We start from the raw sequence: 20,996 nt of genomic DNA on the forward strand, positions 1-20,996 counted from the left end.
TTTTTGAAAGCTTATGTTATCATCTTCTCAAAGTAAATGAGCATATTGCACAAATATTACATAATTATTTTAGTGATGATTACGGTACTGAAACTCCAAGAGATAATTTTTTGCCACACACAGTACCTATTGTAAAAGAGAGAATATTTACAATTGTAAAATGTGGTTCAATTCAAAGATACAGGAAATCTACATAAAAGAATGCTTATAGTCCGGTTCAAAAGTCTATATCAGTCAGCAATCACATTCTTCCTGTTGGCTGCTCACTAGTTCTATTTCTACTGTAGCACTTGAATCTCATTTCCCCTTTATTTACTCTGTCTGCTTCACTTTATCCTACTCAACTACCTTTTTTCAACATTGATCTACTTTCATATGCATCAGTGTTTACCTCCATCCCTTTATCTACTTCCTCTTCTTTGTATGTGCACTGTATCTACCCTGCTCCACTTCCTTCTGCCTCTACTTCCTAACACGTGTACCCCACTCTGCATCCACCCATCTCAATGTGTCTCTATGTGACAACTGTAAGGGAAACTTCTGCAGCAATGGAGAGTCAGGGCTCAGAGAGACACAAGGAGAGTTGGAGCTTTGATGTCAAAGACTGATGGTTTATTACGAGTATCGGCCGGAGAATTCACATCACAAGTCACAGCAGCCAGAGGTTCTGACTACACGGAGGGTTGCCACATCAATTCTGAAGCGCCTCTCTTTTGCTAGACCTTTTAATAGGTTCACAGAGAGTAATCAACATAGTGGGGGAGATAAACTAAACATCTGGGAACACTAGAGATAGCCTAAACATCTGCGAACACTGAATCACTTGCCTGACCCTCATGGCCTCGAAGATTACACCTTGGAGTCCACAAACACCGAGAAGGAAATGTTCCAGCGTTCTCAAAACCATAAACCATTTGTGCCCGAGAGATGCCCGGTCATAAACTGGGAATATCAACATATAGCTGGAGCTGCACATTCCTCAAGGGAGATAACAGAATCAGGGTTGGTCAAAACGTCAAAGGGCAAAAAGGCTAGATATCTTAAAAGTAAAGGAGAATTATTCCATCACAACAACCAGGCTCTTTCTGAGGTTTTGAGCATGAGTGAGCATTCTACTCCAAAGCAATCCCATTTATCCATCTTCTTGCAATCAAGCTTTGATGCTGATTTGTTAGAATAAATAGAAAGTGGTGAATTATTTATAGCTGGGTTTAAAAGAAAACTGAATCGAGTACACTAGTGTATCCATACACACACACTGCTGAAAACACCCATGCACCGATCAATAATAAATCACACAGCAGCAAGAGGGTGGAATAAGCGTTGAGCGAGGCCTTTAAAGTGCAGTGGGTTGGTAAATATAATATACACACAAATAAATGTACTTAATTTTACAGTTTCATTGTTGCTGATGGCTTATAATTGACAGATTACAGAAGCCTAGATGGCTTTAATAAAATGAGTAAAGAGAACCGAGCGCTAATGTGTGAGTAAAGCAGCCTTCTGTTTGTTGAACACAATGGCAGTCTGGTTCTGCTTTGTTCTGGCAATGATCGAAGATCCACTCTCTCTCCTCTATCCTCCCTTTTCCTGTTCTTCATACTTTCTTTGTATCTCTTCTGCACAAAAATCACACACTGGGATGCAGAATCATCCCTTTGCATCCCCTGCCACCCATACCTCCATTATCATTACACGGAATTACTACTGACCATTCATTTGAACATATCACAAATACATCAATTGGGAAAAAGATTGTGTGTACGTCAACTAGAAACTGAGTTATTTTTCAAGAGTGGGAGAATAGCGTAGTGCACATGGATGCCGCTGCTATCCCCCCCGTAAAGCTGATTTAGACACACTTCTGATGGAAGCGTTCACAGTGATATGATGTAAGAACCCAACTGGGAAATGAAGAGCAATGTAGGATAAATCTCTCATGATTCTGGACAGCTCTCTTTAAGCCAGAAAAAGGCTTATCGTAGCAGCTGTATGGCAACATTTAAAAGCTCTTTCTCAACACAAAGCCAAAGGCATCCCCTCTGTTAGACACCGCTCTCCACTTCAATTCCCCCCTGTTTGACTCCCTCGAAATCCTTTCTGGCTTGAAGTGTTTTTAAAATCAAATTCTAGCCCACATATTCCAACGTGACTGCTCTTGTATGAGGTTTGGCTCTGTCTCTCTGGAGGTGGGTCACCTTGGAGAGTCTCTCTCACCCTCTCAGATCACTCACATTACCCTTCTCTCATTGAACTGCTGGCGGTGCAGGGGGGAAAGTAAGCAATAGAAAAAAGGGGAGATCTGTGTAATATCCTCAAGGACTTGGAGTGTTTTTTGAGCACATTTTTACACACTTTGACTGAATTGACCTACACTCATGGTTAGCTTAGGAAATGATGGGCCTTAGGGCACAGACACATGGCTCCTTGATGACATAACTCTTCAAAGTACCAGAGCCCACACTTCATAATTTATGATAAACACACACTCCTATTCAAAGTTGTATGAATACATCCTTGCTGAAACAGGCCCATGATCACTTAGGCACAACATTTATATTGAAGGAAAAGTTAAAAGCTACTTTTGGGTCAAACTTGTACTTTCTTCCAAGAGTTAGACAGGAAGATGGACACTATTCACATATCACAAGCAGCTAGATAGCTAAGACAAGCACAAAGACTGCAGGACATTGGGGACAGCTAGATTGGCTCTGCAGTCATGCACAGAGCACCCCCATAAAACAGCTGTATTGTTTTGGTAAAGATTAAACAGACAGAATACAACATGTTAGTGAGCGTTAGAGGTGCTGGCAGGTGGATTCTGTTACCATTGGACAGAGCTTGTACCTCTGTTAGCACTCTTTGTCCTCATCTTAGCTAACATGGGGTGGGTTTGCTTTGGCCTTTTAATCTAGTCGTCTTCTCAACAGTATTATGTTACATCTTATTTGATATACCTTGTCATATTGTTTTACAGTACAATATATTATAGTATAACATACTATTATAGTACCTATCCAGGGATGTTAGAGGCTGTTATTTCCTACGTGGTGAAATTGATAAACATAACTGGTGTATTGATGATGACAGTGAAAAGGTGTGAAAATAGATAGTTGCCATGAAGTTGACAGATGTGTGGGAGTGTGGGGACAGCACTGACCGTTTGCTTTATGTCTGGGATGCCAATGCGGAACACCATCATAGCAATGTGGGTGTCTTCAGATGGAAGGGAGCCGGTGCTGCGCTCCTTCGGCCTCCTCTGCTGCGGCGGCTGCTGCGGCGGAACGTGATTGGCTGGCGGTTGGTGTGTGGGTCCCGGATTGGACGAGTAGGGGTTTGCGGTGTGTCCAGGGTTCCCTGTCCGGACCTGTCTGTCCCCCGCGGGTCGTCCGGCCACTTTACCTGACTGCCTGTGTCCCTCAGCCCTGCCTGCCCTTGACACGCCGCCTCGCCTGACCTCCTCCACCACCTCCCCTTCATAGTCTTCCTCTTCCCCCTCCAGCTCGCCATTCTCCTCCTCCTGGTCCTCCTCACGCTCCTCTTCCTCCATTTCCTCCTCCTCCTCCTCTTCCTCCTCCTCTTCCTCGTTCTCTGCCCCTGGATAGAGATGTCGATTGTTTCCCAGCATCCTTTGGTGCTCCTCGTCGCTGGACAGGGGGCTGAACGGCATCGTCATGGCGACAGAGAGGGCGGCACAAGTGGCAACATCATCACTCCCAGAGAGACACTGCAATGTGAGGATGAAAGAGAAGACATGAATAAATCAGAGACAAAGAAGAACTGCAGAAGTTTGTAAGTTTCCTCCCCAGCTGTATCCAGGCCTCCGAACCGCATCACTCCAACACACTCTGGGCTCTATGGGGACAGACTGCTGCAGTTACAGACATACAGTACTTCTAAACCTCACCGCATGATGACATACTATTCACACCTCATGTATAAATGATCCCACTTGCGCGGTTCATTTTCAGCTTTCAGACTCTTGTTAGACACTCAGACATCCTGCCTGTGCTGTAAAGCCAAGATGATTGAGGCCTCAGATGCTTCCTGACGCATGAAACATGTCAGTTTTTCACTCTGAGCAGTTGTACTATGGCGTTAGTGTTATACTATAGTGCAATATAGTCATACATGTGTGAGGTGGCACTGTGTATTGTATACAGTAGAAAAAAAGGCCCCATTAACATCAACACCTTGAAAATAAAACATTGGAAAAAGATAATACAAACTGTTTATGTTGATATGTGTGCCATTGTAGTAGAGAGACCATTTGATACACATGCACTGATCCCATTGTATATCTTTATTTTTGTATGACCAAAATGTAGGGCGATAACTGGGTAGATTATCATAACATTTGGCATGGTTATTTGATGCACCTAGAGGAGGAATTGCTGTGTTTTGGCCTTGTTTTTGACCTACTTTGTGTTACCACTTTTACACAAGCAATACCAAAGTCTATTAGACAAAAGATTTTTCAGGACTGTTATTGAGCACATTGATATATCGTATCATAAAATAAGATTTTAGTGTTGCCATTACCTTTCTTCTAAAGCTTCCATGAGTAGAAACTTAGCCAAGCAAACAAGGGTTGAACTTTATGTCCAGTATATTGTTTTTTTTTTCTGTATTGTCAATGAATAAGATTTCCAAGTCTTGTTACTCTATAGCTGCTGAGACCAATCAACATCTGTGGAAATCGAAATACCCAACAGTGTTTCCTTCAAGCAAAGGTACTTTAGAAAGACATTAATATGCTTAGTGAACTAATGAATTGTTCTAACTCTATACAGCTGACTGCTTGTCAATGCACGTCTTTTATACAGACAGCAGCTCTTCATGCAATAAACTATGCACTCTTTTGCTCCTGCCATCACCCATGAGAGAGCCGAGGAGCCACTTCAGAGCATCAGTGATGCAGCGCTGATGAAGTGCAAGCTGAGCAAGTCAACAGATCTGTCCCTGGTGATTCCTGGTTGGCTTTGAACACTGTTTCAGGATTTTCAGCACCACTACATTCTGGACAGCTTCACACCGAACCAAACAGCAGAATGACAAATGGCAGGGACAAACAGCGGACACATTGAACATCAGAGGAGTGACCGAGCAGAAGAGTCAGCTGTGGAAATACCAAACACATGTATCATACATTAGTTAAGCTAAAGTATAAGGTATTTATTTTCTACTTTACTTGCTATTTGTGTATATAGTGTTAATTCACTACATTCAAGACAGAAATATAGTACTTTTAAAAGAATGACCATTGCACTAGTAATCTGAAAACAAAACTGTACAAGATATCATTTCATATGAAGGTTTTGGGTCCAAACATTCATATGCAGAAAGAATCAGTATCATGTTGTTGTTTGTTTTATTCTTGCTCGGGATGAATACCAAGTACAAGATAATGAGGGTGTTTTAAATTGTAAATGGAGCTCGTGTTTGTGGCGAGGCACGAAAAGTGTTAGACACAAATGTCAAGATTTCCCTCGTGGGACGCTGAGCTAAAACTACCAGCTGTCCAGATCGACAAGGAACAGGAAGGAAGAATAAAAGAAGAAGAAGGGCTACAACACAATGTAACAGAAAAAAGAGACAATAGGATTTTGGCAACGAATCTGACTTTCATGTCCTCACAACTCATTTGATTTGGAAGATAAAAGCGTGGCAGTAGCGGGAGATTTTTTTCTGCAATGAGATTTTCTTCAAGAATTTCCTTGATTTAGGAATCACTTATTTGCTGCCAGTGGATCACTCTCTACCTACTGCAGTCTGTGCCATTTAGAGGCAATACAGAAAGAAAGTGTACTTGATCCAGAAAGAATATGAAGCTCTTGAAACTTGACATGTCTTCAGTTTGGAAGCTAAATGTCTGCTTTCTGTTTCAGTGTCTCTTTACTTCTCACACAACTCACACACTGAGTTCATGAGCGGTCGTTGAATCTGGGAGCATTTCAGCCTCTAAACGCTTGTTAGCAATAAAACTTCTGTTCACAGTCATGAAGAAAGAGTGAGAAGCCAGATGATTATGAAGCAACATTTAGAAAATGAACAGGAACAACATTTAGATTATGTAAACTAAAGGATCATGATTATCACGTTGTTTCTCGTTATCTCATTCTAGGTTTTGCATGTCAAATCTTAATATTGGTAGTGAATCGTAACTACAGCCATACGATAAAGGGAATGGAGCAAATAGAGTCGAAAATGCATAAAGGAAAGTCAATAAAAATACAATACTTGAGCTTGGGGTGTTTTTATAAAGTTGCTACAGCTAGATGAATTGCAAGCTTCAGAAAGGTTATCAAACCTCTTTCAAATGTTACGCTCAAAACATTTTCAAAATTTAATGATGCTTATATAAATCTGTTTCTGACCATTTAGAGGAGTGCTGGAGATATAGAAGAGAAATGAATACGTTGAAGCAAACACGAGACTAAAGAAAGAGACTACACAACAAGGGAGGAGAAGAGGAGTTGAAAACCAAACTGTTTGAGGGAATTGACGAGTGAAAGAGACAAGGGCACAGAGACAGAGAAGGAGCGAGATAGAGAAAAAAGCAACGTTGCTATAGTCCTGTCAGAAAGCTGACCAACCAGAAAGACATACCAAAGGCAGATAGGATAATAAAGGGAAGTGAACAACTCAGATTTTTGCATATTGCTGAGTAAGATAGGAGAAGCTAACGAGGAAGGAGAGGAGAGAGGACGAAAGGGGAAGCAGTCAGGGGGGGGAGGGGTCAGATGGAGACAAGACGAGAAGGAGGGAATAAAAAGAGAGAAAAAGAAAGAAAGGCAATTAAAAATGTGCTTTAACACATGGGAGGAAAAGCACATAACATACAATGCCATGCTAAACGCTAACACATCTAAGTGAAGCATCTTAGCATGGTCTCATTTTCTAATTAGAAGTTATCACAAATGATGTATTGTTGGAATGTCATTAGTTTTGCAGGATTTTGTTCTTAAACAAATACAACAATGTGACCTGATGCTGGCCTTAGAGATAAGGTCCCCAAAGTTATCCCAGGAAATCCTTAGGGGAGGGCCTAATGAATGTGTGTACCAAGTTTCCTGGCAACACATCCAATCTTTTTTTGTTGAAAAGCAAAAATAAGAATCTGATACTGGTGGTGCTAGACAAAAAATGAGGGTACATATCCTCTGAGGACACTGATAACACCAAATGTCATGTCAGTTCTTAAGATGTTTTATTCTGACCAAAAATAGCAAGCGACCTCATTCTAATGCTAAAGGAACAGTTAGACGAATAGGCACACTAATATCTGTCCAAGATTTCATGTCAATCCATCCAACGATTGTCTAACTATTTTTCAGTCAGAACTACATTTCAACAACGAACCAACAGACTGACAACGACATCCTTTATATCCAGAGAAATAAGAAAGAAGATGACACATGGTTTGAGAAAAAAGAGAGAGTCTGAAAGTGATAGAAAGGAGAGGGAGGATAGAAAAACACTTGAAGGATGTTATGATGAAACAGGGAGGAACCAAAAGAACAATGACAAAGGAACTGAATGTGAGAGGTGGCTGTGAATCAGAGGTGTGGACTCACAGGGCTGGATGTTGGAGAGCAGAGAGGCGCAGAAGGCAGAGAGGATGAAGGTGGGGTTGAACCATGATACCACCACCACCATGTTGGTTGAAGCCGCCAGCAACCAGAGTTAGTATTGCTATTCATTGTATTGAGAAATGGCCTTTTCTTCTAGAATAGACTCTGAAGCCGACCCTCATGGGCTGCTCAAACATGCCCATCCATAAGGACATTTATCGTATGATGAGGGGCTCATAAAAGCAGGCTATTGAGTCAAACCCACCAACTCCACACATGATCTGCCTTCCAGTTATCTATTAGGTATAATATCTTTTTGAGGATGACATTAGCTATCCTGATAGATTGCAACTGAGAAAATTAGCATGGAGTTAAGAGGCTAAATCCGAACTTTTGAGATAATCACTCATCCTCAATTAAGCTGGAACAGGTCAGGACAAAGGGAAAGATATGAGAGAGAAAGTGATCATCAGTTCCCGAGAGAAAAGTCATGACTCACACATAAAAGACCTTCATAATGACTGCTCTGCTCTGAGTGTCTGTGTGTGTGTGTGTGTGTGTGTGTGTGTGTGTGTGTGTGTGTGTGTGTGTGCGTGCGTGCGTGCGTGCGTGCGTGCGTGTGTGTGTGTGTGTGTGTGTGTGTCTGTGTGTGTGTGTGTGTGTGTGTGTATATGTGTGTGTGTGTGTGTGTGTGTGTGTGTGTATATGTGTGCGTGCGTGAGTGCGTGCGTGCGTGCGTGCGTGCGTGCGTGCGTGTGTGTGTGTGTGTGTGTGTGTGTGTGTGTGTGTGTGTGTGTGTGTGTGTGTGTGTGTGTGTGTGTGTGTGTGTGTGTCTATCTATATGAGTAATCATCTCTTCCGCTTCATACTGTATCTCGCTGATATAAATCTTTATCTCTCCTTCTATTCTCTATCATTCTCCTTGGAAAGCTGTTTCAGGTCAAATCATTAACACTTAGCTTAGGTTGCAAACATTTTTCTGTATTATTTTTTGTCCAGTAGCAGTGAATTCCTAGAGTCTAGTTATCAGGGTGACAGTCATACAAGATTTAGTGGATTTAAGTGGAAACTATGAGTTTAGTGTATTATCGGTATTTCCTACTGTTTTCTAGAGCTGCTAGTAAACAGGGTTTGTTACCTATGGATAGACCAAGGCTAGCTGGTTACTGGCCACTGCCGGTAGCATTATATCGAACAGACATGAGAGTGATATTGATCTTCTCATCTACCTTCTTGCAGAGAGACTAAATAAAGCTGATACTTCAGATAGGTAGGTAGGTAGGTCAAACTATTAATGTAACCAAGGTCATCTCCTAATCTAAATATGGATGCTAAACGAAACAGAGTATAAAGGTAATTGGCATTACGATATTTAAAACTTTATTTGTTTTACTAGCATTGTGGTGTTTGAATACCTGCCCCTGCCTTTTCACATTTGCAGTAAATTCATTTGTACTCTCGAAAATATCCATCAGCTTTTATTTATATCTGTTCTGTTGGCAGTGTCACTTTCAATAGTTGTTATTGTTAAGTCTCAGATTTAAGAGACAGCAGGGTGTTATGAACCCACAGGCTATTCTTATTATATTTTAATGATGTGTGTTGACATGCTGCTGTGCTGTGTATACAGATAAGTTATGTCTGAATCTTAATTGCCTATTATAAGATCTTTGGTCATTCACTAGATGTTCTTTTGGCAGTACAAATATCTTAACTATGGTACTCAATGATTTGTTACTTCTCTTCCATCAGATTTATTCTAGTGGTAACCCTGACATAAAAGCAAGGACATATTTCCAATTGCTGTTTTGGCCATAGTAAAATATGTTAGGCAACACACTTTTAAAATACAACATGTTAAGATATTGATGGTGGGGAAGAAGTGAGATGAGGCATTAACCTGTGGCTTAAAGGATGCAACGCTCACAGAAGGACGTGGCATGTTAAGAAAGACTGTGTTTTGGCGAGGGAACAATGGATTTGATCTATGTTTGTTAACTCAAGACACAGTTGCTAGGTGTAAATGTTATCCAAATAAATCCTGTAGCAGACAAACCCTGCTGCCGCAACTGAGCCTGCCGTTGTTTGCAGAAGATGATGAGCAGAGGGAAATGGGGCTATGGAGCAACCGTTCTACTTCCACTTCACCAAAGAAGGAAAATGAGGTGACATTGTTTGGTAACTTGCCGGAGTCTTGACCTGGTTTGACTAAGCTTTAATCCATATATCTGTATGGTGCCATCAAAAGACTAATATCCCACCAGCAGCACAGTGACATTTCACCTCGCTTTCTCTTTTTATCTTTCTCAAATACACATGTATGCGCATGTGCTCTCTCCCTCCCTCTCATCATCTCTCTCACCCTCTCTGGTTCACCCTCTCTTTTACAGTATGTAGGACATTGCGTGTATATAGATAGATCTTTTCAGTGTCTTGGTCCCCAGGAAATGTCTCTGGGAAACTTCCAAAGAACAGATCGCCCCACTTTCCTGCCAGTAAACTGGAACGGCCAATTTCCTTTCCTCCTTGTTTGACATCTACACACAAGGCAGCACTCTGATGCCCACAATTCAACATACACCTCACCATGAAGCTGTGCATACAGATGGATAAAGGGCAATAATGTTTGTAGACTCGAGCCCTCGGGTCAATTGAGCACATAAGTAATTAATGGGAACTGTACGTCACAGAAAATGTCGATCTAAACTGCAGGGACCCAGGAGGGCAAGAGCAAAGGAGAATGAAGCCACGTGTGCTACGCTTGTGCTATCCCTCGTGCTGTTAAACTAGGGTGAGCACCAGTGGAGGAATCTGATTTGAGTTCGAGACGAAAGAGCTGGGTGTACAACAGCGTCACTGGTGTTAGAAGCATCTGGTTTCACAGAATTAGGTCCAGGACAACTTTGAAAATGAGACCACCACATTTTGTGTCCCAGAATCTCCTTTCTGTGCACCTTACACTCACCCAACGTATTCACACAGTAATACACCCAAGACTTACACAGTGGGGATTTCAGCTTAATGCTAACGTGCTGATGCTAAGCAGGTATAATGTTTACCCAGTTCGCCATCTTAGTTTAGACTCTTAGCCTGATGACATTTTCTAGTTTTCACTCAACAAAACTTCCAGCTGATGGGATTATCATTTGTCTATTGGTTTTTGTTTTCTTTACCAAGAAAGAAAGAACGAGACAAATGGAAATGTTGACCTGAAGATACTGCCTGACATCAAGATGATTACATTTAGGATTTATCAACTGAAAGTCATGAATGTCTTTACAAACTCTTGGCTTACAAACCCATCTAGTGAAGTGACACATTTATACTGCTGGTGGTGCTAAAAAAACAAAATATATGAGGGTTTATCTTTATGGTACCATGGATATCTGATCAAAATGTCATCGCTATCCAATCCATCCAGTAGTTGCTAAGCTTTTTCAATCTGGACCAAAGTGGTGGAAGAACAACTGTGACTTTCATAAAAACATTATATATGATACAAGTCTGGCCTCCTATTTTCAAATACCCTTTTTTGAGATTACAAAGTTACCTAAGCCCATATTGAAATGTAAACAGAGGTCAAAACACCACAACTGCAAAACATTTGCAAACATATTCATGCTCACAACAAATCAAAAAGCTTTCACGCTGACAATGAGCCCGAAGACATCTATCCAATTCCGTCTCTCTGATTTTTGAGCATCAAAAGAAATCATACAGTAGTACAGGAAGAGGAGACACGGACATGGTGGAGAAAAGCAATATAATAAACTCCCGGAAGGCTCTCTATATATAGACAACAGTGGATTATAGTAAAGATGTGAGTGGGTGATTGAAGACACACAAATAAATGAGTGTGTGAGCTCTTTTTAAGGGGGAAGAGTGTCCCAATAGCCAAGATTCCTGTGGTTCAAAATAGTGTTTACCAAACCAACCATCACTCAACAACACAGTAACTACGCTATTTTGTGGTTGAAATCATGTTTTCCAGACTATTAAGCTCAATGTTTGCTGAGAGCAGGGCCTGTTGAATCCCCAAAAATAATAATCAGCACTAGTGGGGCTAGCTTTGTAATATGGATACAAATGACTCCAAGGTTGCTAATGTCTCTAAAGCCAGAGCATAGCTAATTTTCGTACCTATTAATCAAACAGAGGTCAGGTTGTTAACAAGGTGCTGTCACATTTAGACAGCTGATGAATTAACCACACAAAAAGAATGCTTTTTGACTGAGCAAACAAGCTAAGACTCTTATAACTTTGGCACTTATATGTACATTATGTAAACATTTTAACTTAAAATAACTGCTTCATAATACGTTTTATTCTACACTGACTTGTCTTAGGGAGAATGAGGTGTCACTGTCGGTCCCACCCTTGGCGAAAAGAGTTTATCTTGCACTGAACCAAAATGAGAGGGTCATACAATCTCCTGAAAGGCTTTACTAAACTCAGTTAATTTAGGTGAACCTGGATGATATTGTGTAAAGGAAATGTATTCTAGTTGTACTCCATATATTCTGCCTTGAGCTGTGTGATTGACTTAGTTTCTTGATGAACAGAAAGCTTTACTCATTACTCAAGTAAGGCTAAACTCTAACTTTTGCTAACAATAGCTACCTTCAGCTAGCTAGTTTTTGACTTAGTTAGCCGTGCTGACGCTAGGATAGGACATTTGGACCGCTCAGAGGACGAGGTTGGACGTGGAAAATGTTTCGGAATATTGTTGTAAATAGGATTGAAATAGTTGCTGATTATTTGTTCTGTCGTCTGCCAATTGACTACTTGATTTGTAGACTAACCTACACGGCTCTATTACCTTATAATAAAGCAGCCTTGTACATTTGATACCAGTCTTTCTCTGCATGCATGTAAGAGGCTGGAGTGTTTGTTGAAGCTTCTCTCTTCTCCACAGGAGAGAAAGACAGTCAATCAGCTGGGGAACCAGAGAGCTGAGATCTCATTCAAATAGCTTGCTAATGAATCAACTTTATTTGTCATCTTCACTAAATCTCAGTGGGACAACTCAGAATCTGTACTTGTTTTCAGCTAGCAGCCACATATGCTGTCTGTTTAAGAGAGCTGAGTAATACCCTAGATCCTACAGACTCATCTCTCTTGTCTGGCTGAAGAGCAGAAGAGGTGGCTCAGCTCAGAGTGGCAGGAACAACTCAATGGTATCTAGGGCTGCACCGAGGGACAAGTTGGGGCTAATAGTTGGCAGCGCGTGGGGAGATCATGAATAAATAAGCCACAATGCGAGTAGCTGTAGGGAAGGAGACTGCCTGAACATACGATGGGCTGTGAAATATTAAAGGTGGATGCTGTTTCAAGGCTTCAGGCAACAAATGGGAGCCTGACCATGTGGCAACCTCCAAGTCGTCTCTTTTTGTTTTTTATGGACATACAGGAGACCAGTGAGACTTCACATGTCTCAGTAGTTCATATTCACAAGAGCCTGCTGGACCATTTAGAACATCGTGAAGTCTGTCAGAAAGCGTCAGAAAGCGTCAGAAAGAGTCAGCAGAGTCAGCGCAGCAATGGAAGTTTTGATCTCAACCCTCTGGGAGTTTACCGAAGCTGGGATTTGAGATGAGCAAGCAGCTCTGACATAAAAATGCAAGTTCTTACTGTTGTTGATATTAAACGCCATTAACCAGGAGACACGATGAGAGCTCTGATTCAAATCCACTCAAATTGTCTAACAATAAGGTGTAAGGAGCAGGGAGCCACAAGTGGTGAAAAGCTGTCATTGTTTGAGAAAGCCTTGTTTGACCGACTGAAGGGATATAGCTCCCTGCGGTTCAGCAGCGGCTGAATCAGCATTTCTTCCGTGAGGGCCTGTGCTTCCTCTTTTCAAGGCTTGGAATTGAAAATCTATTTCCTCAGACATATACAGAATCCCAAATACATAAATTAAACGCTTCTTCCTGCCACTTTTTCTTTACCATTCTTTGGGATGGGATTCTACCATCTAACATTAAAAGTCAGTTATTTGTCATGACTGAGTGAAGCATAAAACACTTTATTACATTTAACAGGGAAATATCGGTAATTTGACCCTGTCCGTTAAATGTATTTGGAAGCTGAACTTACACTAACTACACAGTATATTATTTTTCTACATTATAATATATCTATATATATATATATATATATATATTATCAAATTGATTCAAAATATTAATGGTTGAATACAGTATCCTAACTTTCATTTGTTGTATTTAAATTATTTTTTAGGACTAAACTATATTTTACTATTGAGGATTAATCAGTATAAATAAAGAAGTGCAATCTACGGAACATATTTACAAGCAATTTACACAAGCTTCAGTAATAACAATTCTATAACACAATGCATTTGTATAAAACAACACCATCAAAGAAGTAGTTTAGAAAGCCTACTTAAAGTATAATTGCTGATTATACCTCTGTATTTTTACTTCCTCCACGACAGAGGAAACCACATTTATCACGTGACAGAACAGTTATTGTTGCATGATATCACTGTTCTTTATTTCCCTAAATCCTGACTCTGGTTAAAAACAGTAAATTAACCTCCTTGTCCTTCTATTTCAATAATCCAGTGAGACTTGAATGCATTTGATGTGTGACTGTCATCTGTGTTTCTTGTTATCTGCCTTGTAAGTGACAGATAAGTAACAAAGAAGCCGAGGAGCCAAACGACTGCCAGCCACAGATTCCATCAGACTTCACAAACTCTAACCACAGAGGGAAAGCCATCACAGACTTACTGTATTAAACCAAGCTATAGGCCAATCATTACGGCTTCCCATCAAATGTTTCCTATAGGCAACTTCTTTTTTGCCCCTATCAATGCTTTCCTCTATTTCTAGCTTGTTTCTCTTTCTCTTCTAACTTGGACTGACAATCTCAATATACTTAGGATCATCAGCAGCAACATGTATGATGTAATTTGTGCAGAAGTATCCACACTGTACGTCTTCTTATGCTATAGTGAATGTTTCATTTCTTTTACATTTCAACATCAGATCCCTGTCTGTCCACAATTGACTATCCTAAGGACACTGACATAGAGGCAAATGTACAGTTTTTTATATATCCTCACCATTCACACTGCCACGGCTCCTATCCACTGTTACTATAAATACAACCAGCTGTGCTTCCATTATTAATGCAGCAATATGCCCAAACCATCCCTGGCCCAAACACTGCAGATTCATCATCTCCCATAAACTTTAAAACACCCACTGCTGCCTACTGCTGATGCAAACTGACACACACACAGGCAGAAAAGGTGCATGCTCACACACCAACACACTCTTCTATCATGACAAGTTCACTGGTGGAGGAGGAGGCCGACAGAGAGGGAGAATCAGCATGAAAACCAAAAATAACGCATTTCATTTTGATGACAGATCAGTTACAGTTTGAAAAACATTGCAAAATGGATGCAGGGTGCTGTACAGTAGCTCAGTGTAGGGGAATAAAATGAGGCTCTATTCCTATTTGCTGAGAAACTGTAACACATAGAGATGTAATACTGTTATGTTAAGAGGTGTTAGAGAGAATAATAGACAGAGAGCTCATAAACTGTTTCTGTAATGCCAAAGCTAATCACAACATTAAAAAATGTAGAGTCAAAAGTTAAACCACCCATATTGCATTTTTCATCAGCTGCATCTGTTTCCAGACAAGATTTAGTCTCTGACGAAAAACAAACAGATGCAGCTCAACACCTTTCAATCACAAATTGCAAACTGACTCCAATTTGCACAAGCACCAAGCCATTAGCAGTGACAGTATCATCAGCAGAAATCTCATCAACACCACTGCTATGGACAACTTGAACTGCTGCCTAAAACATCATTAAACTATCCAAAATCCTAATGTTTATTAAATCAAGACAAAGAAGCTTAGATGTTCAAGGAGCTTGATTAATATATTTATAAAAGTGAAGTATGTATTTGATAAGATACTTTACTTATAAAAAATAAAAAAAGATGATTGAAATGATTTTACACATTTCTCTCTTTGGTTCAATCAAATAAGCCTCTCACAGATAAAATAGTTTAAAAATACTTGGATACTCATTGAACACTGCAGACTTTCTTTCTTTCAAGGCTTATGGGAATAACAGTGAAGATCAATAAGAATTTCGAGCAAAATACATGAAAGTGTTACTATATTTAAAACATATATAACAATTGTATTGTCACAAAAAAATTGCAGTTTTTTTGTTACAAAGCAAATAAATAATTGCATCTCAAATACTAATTATGTTAAATCATTAATTGTGTGTTAAAGTAACAAAAACAATTCTAGATCAAATTAATAGCCAACCGCATCTAGAGTTTCCAAACCGTAGATTTCTAAGATGTATAAACCACCTGAAAGCTGAACCACCTGATCAGTGCTCTCAAGTAAGTAGACCACATCTACTGACTTTCCCATAGGACTGGAATGCAGCATTACATCCTACACAAACACAAACACGAATCAAACCCCACCCAGCACATCTCCACTCCCACCATATATATATATGTCTGCTGCTGCTAAATATAGCAACTCCGCTTTGATGATGCTGCGGTGACTGTGGAGAACTCGAAATACCCCCCCCCCTCTGCTTCTCAATTGCGCAATTACCCGTAATAGATAAGTGCATTCACGCTGCATGGTGGAGTCTGGCCAAAGCCCTGCACCGTGCATGACCTAATGAAGTGACTAGCATGGCTGTACAAATGTGCCATGTGTTGAGTAAGCAGCCATAGCGTATAACCATAACTAATGGGGAAAAGGACTTAGAGAACGTGAGGCAACCCGCGCTGTGTGAACGCACAAATTATCAAGTGAAAATCTGATTGAAAAAAGAAACGTTTTCCAACATATAAAATGTAAGTCCTCAGTTGGCATGTTCATTAAAGCTACATCCCACATGCTACCAGCTAGCTAGCAAAAACTAGCATAAGGAAAGTTTTAACAAGTTATACACTTAGTACTTTGGGCTAATACCTGTTTGTGAGCAGAGACAATACAATTAAAACATAAAAAATATATACATTTATCATTACAACTTACTTCTAAGCATGTTATCCCTTGGCTCAGGTGGTGCAGTAGTGTGGGTTGCACATGTGACTGGAAAGTGCGCTGCACCCTTCAGATTTGTTCTAACCTTTTCCAATTCCTATATTAATATAAATACAATTTCTGGGATATGTATTATAACCTTGGCCTTTATTTATTTGTTAAACATTAAAAAGTACATACAATTGTAACATGACACAGATCTGTGTTGCTTTTTGCATATCTGGCTACATATTGATCTTTGAGCCCTATCAAACCATATGGCTGGCTTGCCAAGATTGGATTTGCTTTAATTAACCAAGTTGTGTTAAACATAATTTGAATTAAAGAACAATTAGCATCTACAGACAATATCAGACTATCCAAACAGAAGACATTACAGGATTAATTACATTTTCTAAGTATGTATCCCTTGCAGATAACCTGATGAGTGATATGACCTCGACTAACATTTAGCTGTTCGAACACTCATTCAAACACTTTTAAGAAACACTTTATATTAAAGGAAATGGTCATCACTTTTGTAAAGCAAGGCAGGTAAAGACAAATGTACTGATAGTAATGGGCCTCTGTCTACCAAACTCCTTGACAGCCTATTAATACTAGACAGAACCATCACTCAGGAATGATGAAACAATCAGGGTGTAATGACTGATAGAGATGGAGACAGAGCTACTCAATAAAAGTTAGGTGGAAAGAGTTACGACAGAAAATAGGAGAAACAAGAGAGAGGACAACGCTGAAGTAGGACAGAGCGCACGGGAGGCCCATCTGTCCCAGATCAGTCGTCTCCTGCCGGCAAGAGAGGGAGAAAGAAAGAGTGAAATAAGAGAGAAAGAGGGAGAGAGTAAACGAGATGGCTAAATCTGGAGTTTTGATCTACATCTTCCTCTGAGCAACGTAGCAAATGTTAAAAAAGGAAGTGAGGCTTCACTCCCTGCACATATACCAGAGGAGAGATTAAAAAGTAAATACACGCTAAACCTAAAAAAAGGCTCTTGACAAGTTGTTAGCACCGCACTTACTTACAGGGATGTGCAGTTTAAAAGAAACAGCATTGACCTCATTTATTTTCCTCTACGACCCCTGTCGAAGAGGTTTCAGAATAAATATGGCTTGAAGAAAATCCCAATTATTCCACTCAATCATCATGTATTTTCATAAGGCTTTTTTGCCATCTTTCATACAAGTAAGCCATGTTGTGGTTAAGAATCACCTTTTTCCCAAGCTTTGTAGAATCAAATGAGTGGAGAAAAGAGATTTTGGTTCCCTGATCCCAACATCAGGATTGCCTCGAGTGTAAATGCTAACTGTATGCTGTGTGTTCTGTGTGGGAAGTAGAACTTAAATGTGGCGTTCCAAAACACTGTCAAACAAGAATGAATCAAAAGTACTTCAGTTTATGGGGGATGTTTATGATGGTTGGTAAATTATGACTGTTAGCTGGACCTTAACTAACTCTGTGCCAACTTACATCTGAAGTACAAACAACATGACCGCTATAATTAACATTCAACGGCTTCTGCATCAGTCTATGAAATCAAATCAACTCGGCTTCAACTGGCCAAATGAATTGAGCTCCCAGATAGTCAAAATAACAGATCAACTAAACTGGGCCGCACCTCTGAACCTCATAAGACTACAGACTACAACTTCAGACACTGTATACATCTGACCAGCCGAAGGACTAGCAACAGCTGGATGGCATACCAGATTGACAGTGAAGGTTGCCTTTTGAAGGAGCAAACAGCAAGACATAAAGTGGTGTTAATAGATTATTGCTGGACTCCAATTCAAAATTCCGGTAAACTCTTTCTCACCAGAAGTGTGTTCAAGAAATGAATAGAATGTTGTCCACGTCAGATGGTGAAAATGATATGGCTACCTGATTTCAACAGGTGATAGATAACCTATAGCAAAGAACAAGGTGGGGATAACTAGGTAATGAAACACAACATAAACTATTTACTACAACACAATAGAAACAGACAGTTATAGAGGAGACTACATTTTTTGTGTGTGAATGAAGCACAACTTAAACGGATCGGCAGAGCTTATGTTAGGGTGAAGCAACTAAGCAACTGCTTGACATCACTATGTGATGAGTGTTTGAAGCCCCACTCAAAGTAAAGAGTGCAGTGTGTGTTGCACACGGTTGCACACCAGAGATTAACAGAATAATCAGTACACATCATCAAAATAACACTTTTATACATCAATACACACTATATGCTTCTTGAAATCCACTGTCAATTAACTTTTTATTGTTATAAATTGTCTGTGTGGAGTGTGATGTTTGCTGTCTTTGCTGATAATCAGCTCTGCCGTCCTCCACCTGTGTCTTATATGTCCCTGGGGCGACACATCACTTCTTAGAGCATGAATAGTATGTGCAATGCATGTGTGAGTTACTGTGTGAGTTACTATGAATGGGTGGGCGAGTTGCCCACCATATGCTATTGTCTACGTCTTTGTGAAACCAAAACTGAGCACACAAAGCCTCAAACAACAAGTTGTTTGCTATTTAACTTTCAATACTTCTACATTATGCTGAAATCCACCTTACAGCTCTTGGCAACATTCTGCAGTACAAAAGAAGGGGTAATTATGTGTGTCCTGTAAGTGACCTGCCATCACCTTCCTATGGGCTATATCCAATAGAGACAAAGGCGTCTATGGATAGAATAACATCAAGTATAGAGATAATGATAAGGACCAACCAAACACATGTTTCCTGCTGGCAGGATGACCCTTTTTTGTGAGGCAGTGGCTCGGCTCAAGTGAAAGGACAGTAGTTTGAACATTAGCTATACAATTCCTCTGCTGTTTAATGCATGGCAACACTTATTATATCTGTACCTGAGTGCATTATTTCCCACAATTCTAATGCTAAGGCACATCTGTGTCCGTGTTCATCCATGCATACCCTGCTTTTCACGCTACAGTCAATATGTCGGGGTAGCTAAGTGAGAGTTACTGTGGGATTTTATGCACAATAAATCCAAGCATGTCTCATACATCTACCTAGCATATCTCTCTTTTTTTGGGGATTAGCTAAATGTTCACATTTAAACTTGACTATGCCTTGTGTACAAATCTGTGTATCCTTCCACGGATGCATCCTCCTTTTTATTTTCCCACGTTTTCTCTTGTCCGCTCTTCTTGTGCCTCCATGTAAAGCTGGAAGAGAGTATTCATCTGCTGGCATCATTGAGTAATCCACTGTCAAACATTGTTTGTTTCCTCTTTTCTGTGCATCCTTTCAGCACATCCATTACAGCTGTCTTGTCTTTCTCATGTGATTTTTTTCATTTTGTTTATTTTGTGCAACTGCTGTATATCTTAAACTAAAGCCGTGTGATAGAGAAGTTCATGTTCATGTTACATCAATGCAGTCAACTTGAACATGCAACCCCCTCCCTACCCTTGCTGCACACACAAACACACACACACACACACACACACACACACACACACACACACACACACACACACACACACACACACACACACACACAGACACACACACACACACACACACAAACACACACACACACACACACACACACACACACACACACACACACACACACACACACACACACACACACACACACACACACACACACCCTTTGATTCCAACACTATCGCTCCACAAACATGAAATCGTATTCTCTTCTGCTTTGCCATGCACACCCCCGCCTCCATCTCCGTGCATGTCTCCTTGAGACAGAATAAAAGAAATGCAGAAAAGACAGAAAACATTCTTACTGTCTTCTACAATCCCAGAAGAAATACAGAAATGCCTCCTCGGGAAAAAGGGACACAAGTAGAAAAGAGAGAAGGGGGAGCCCAGCGGTTGCCAGTTGCAAAGGAGTAAGGAGTGAGGAGGGGCGAGCAGGAAGATGATGAAGACTGGATAAAGGGGAAAAAAGAAAAGATAATCACTGCTGCAAGAATGGAGACCCTCCTGCTCCTCCACAGCCGCCTCAAGAAATTACAAGGAGCCCGGCGTGCTGCTGTACGCTGAGGGATGGAGCATTATCCTCGCTCCCAGCTCGTCCTCCAGCAGCAGCAGCAGCAGCTCTGTAGTAACACTTCTCTCCACTCGGTCCGGCAACCTCCCCATCCCTCACTCGCTATCCTCCCCTCCACCCTCCCTTCAGCATGTTCAGAGTCCACTCTCTCTCTCTCTCTTTCTCTCATTGTACTGGTTGGTTGGTTGCTCTCTCTCACCTCCTTCCCATACCTCTCTCTCTCTCTCTCCCCCCTCCTCCCTCCATCTCTCTCCACTCAATCATTACCCGGATACAGGGCATACCCCTCCCATACCCCTCCCACCCTTTATCTCTCTCT

General features: G+C 40.6%; 1 protein-coding gene across 1 annotated transcript in view; it reads right to left on the reverse strand.

Annotated features, from left to right (window-relative positions):
• shank1 (SH3 and multiple ankyrin repeat domains 1) overlaps nucleotides 1–20,752 on the reverse strand; it is a 70,927-nt gene extending 50,175 nt beyond the window's left edge. The window contains 2 exon segments of the mRNA XM_079643008.1: nucleotides 3,161–3,727; nucleotides 20,412–20,752. Of these exon segments, the coding sequence (XP_079499134.1) occupies nucleotides 3,161–3,676 (516 nt within the window). The 5' untranslated portion in view covers nucleotides 3,677–3,727; nucleotides 20,412–20,752.
• Between the last annotated feature and the right edge of the window lie 244 nt (nucleotides 20,753–20,996).

The sequence above is a fragment of the Notothenia rossii genome (genome assembly GCF_949606895.1).
Source record: "Notothenia rossii genome assembly, chromosome: 8".
NCBI classification, from domain to species: Eukaryota; Metazoa; Chordata; class Actinopteri; order Perciformes; family Nototheniidae; genus Notothenia; species Notothenia rossii.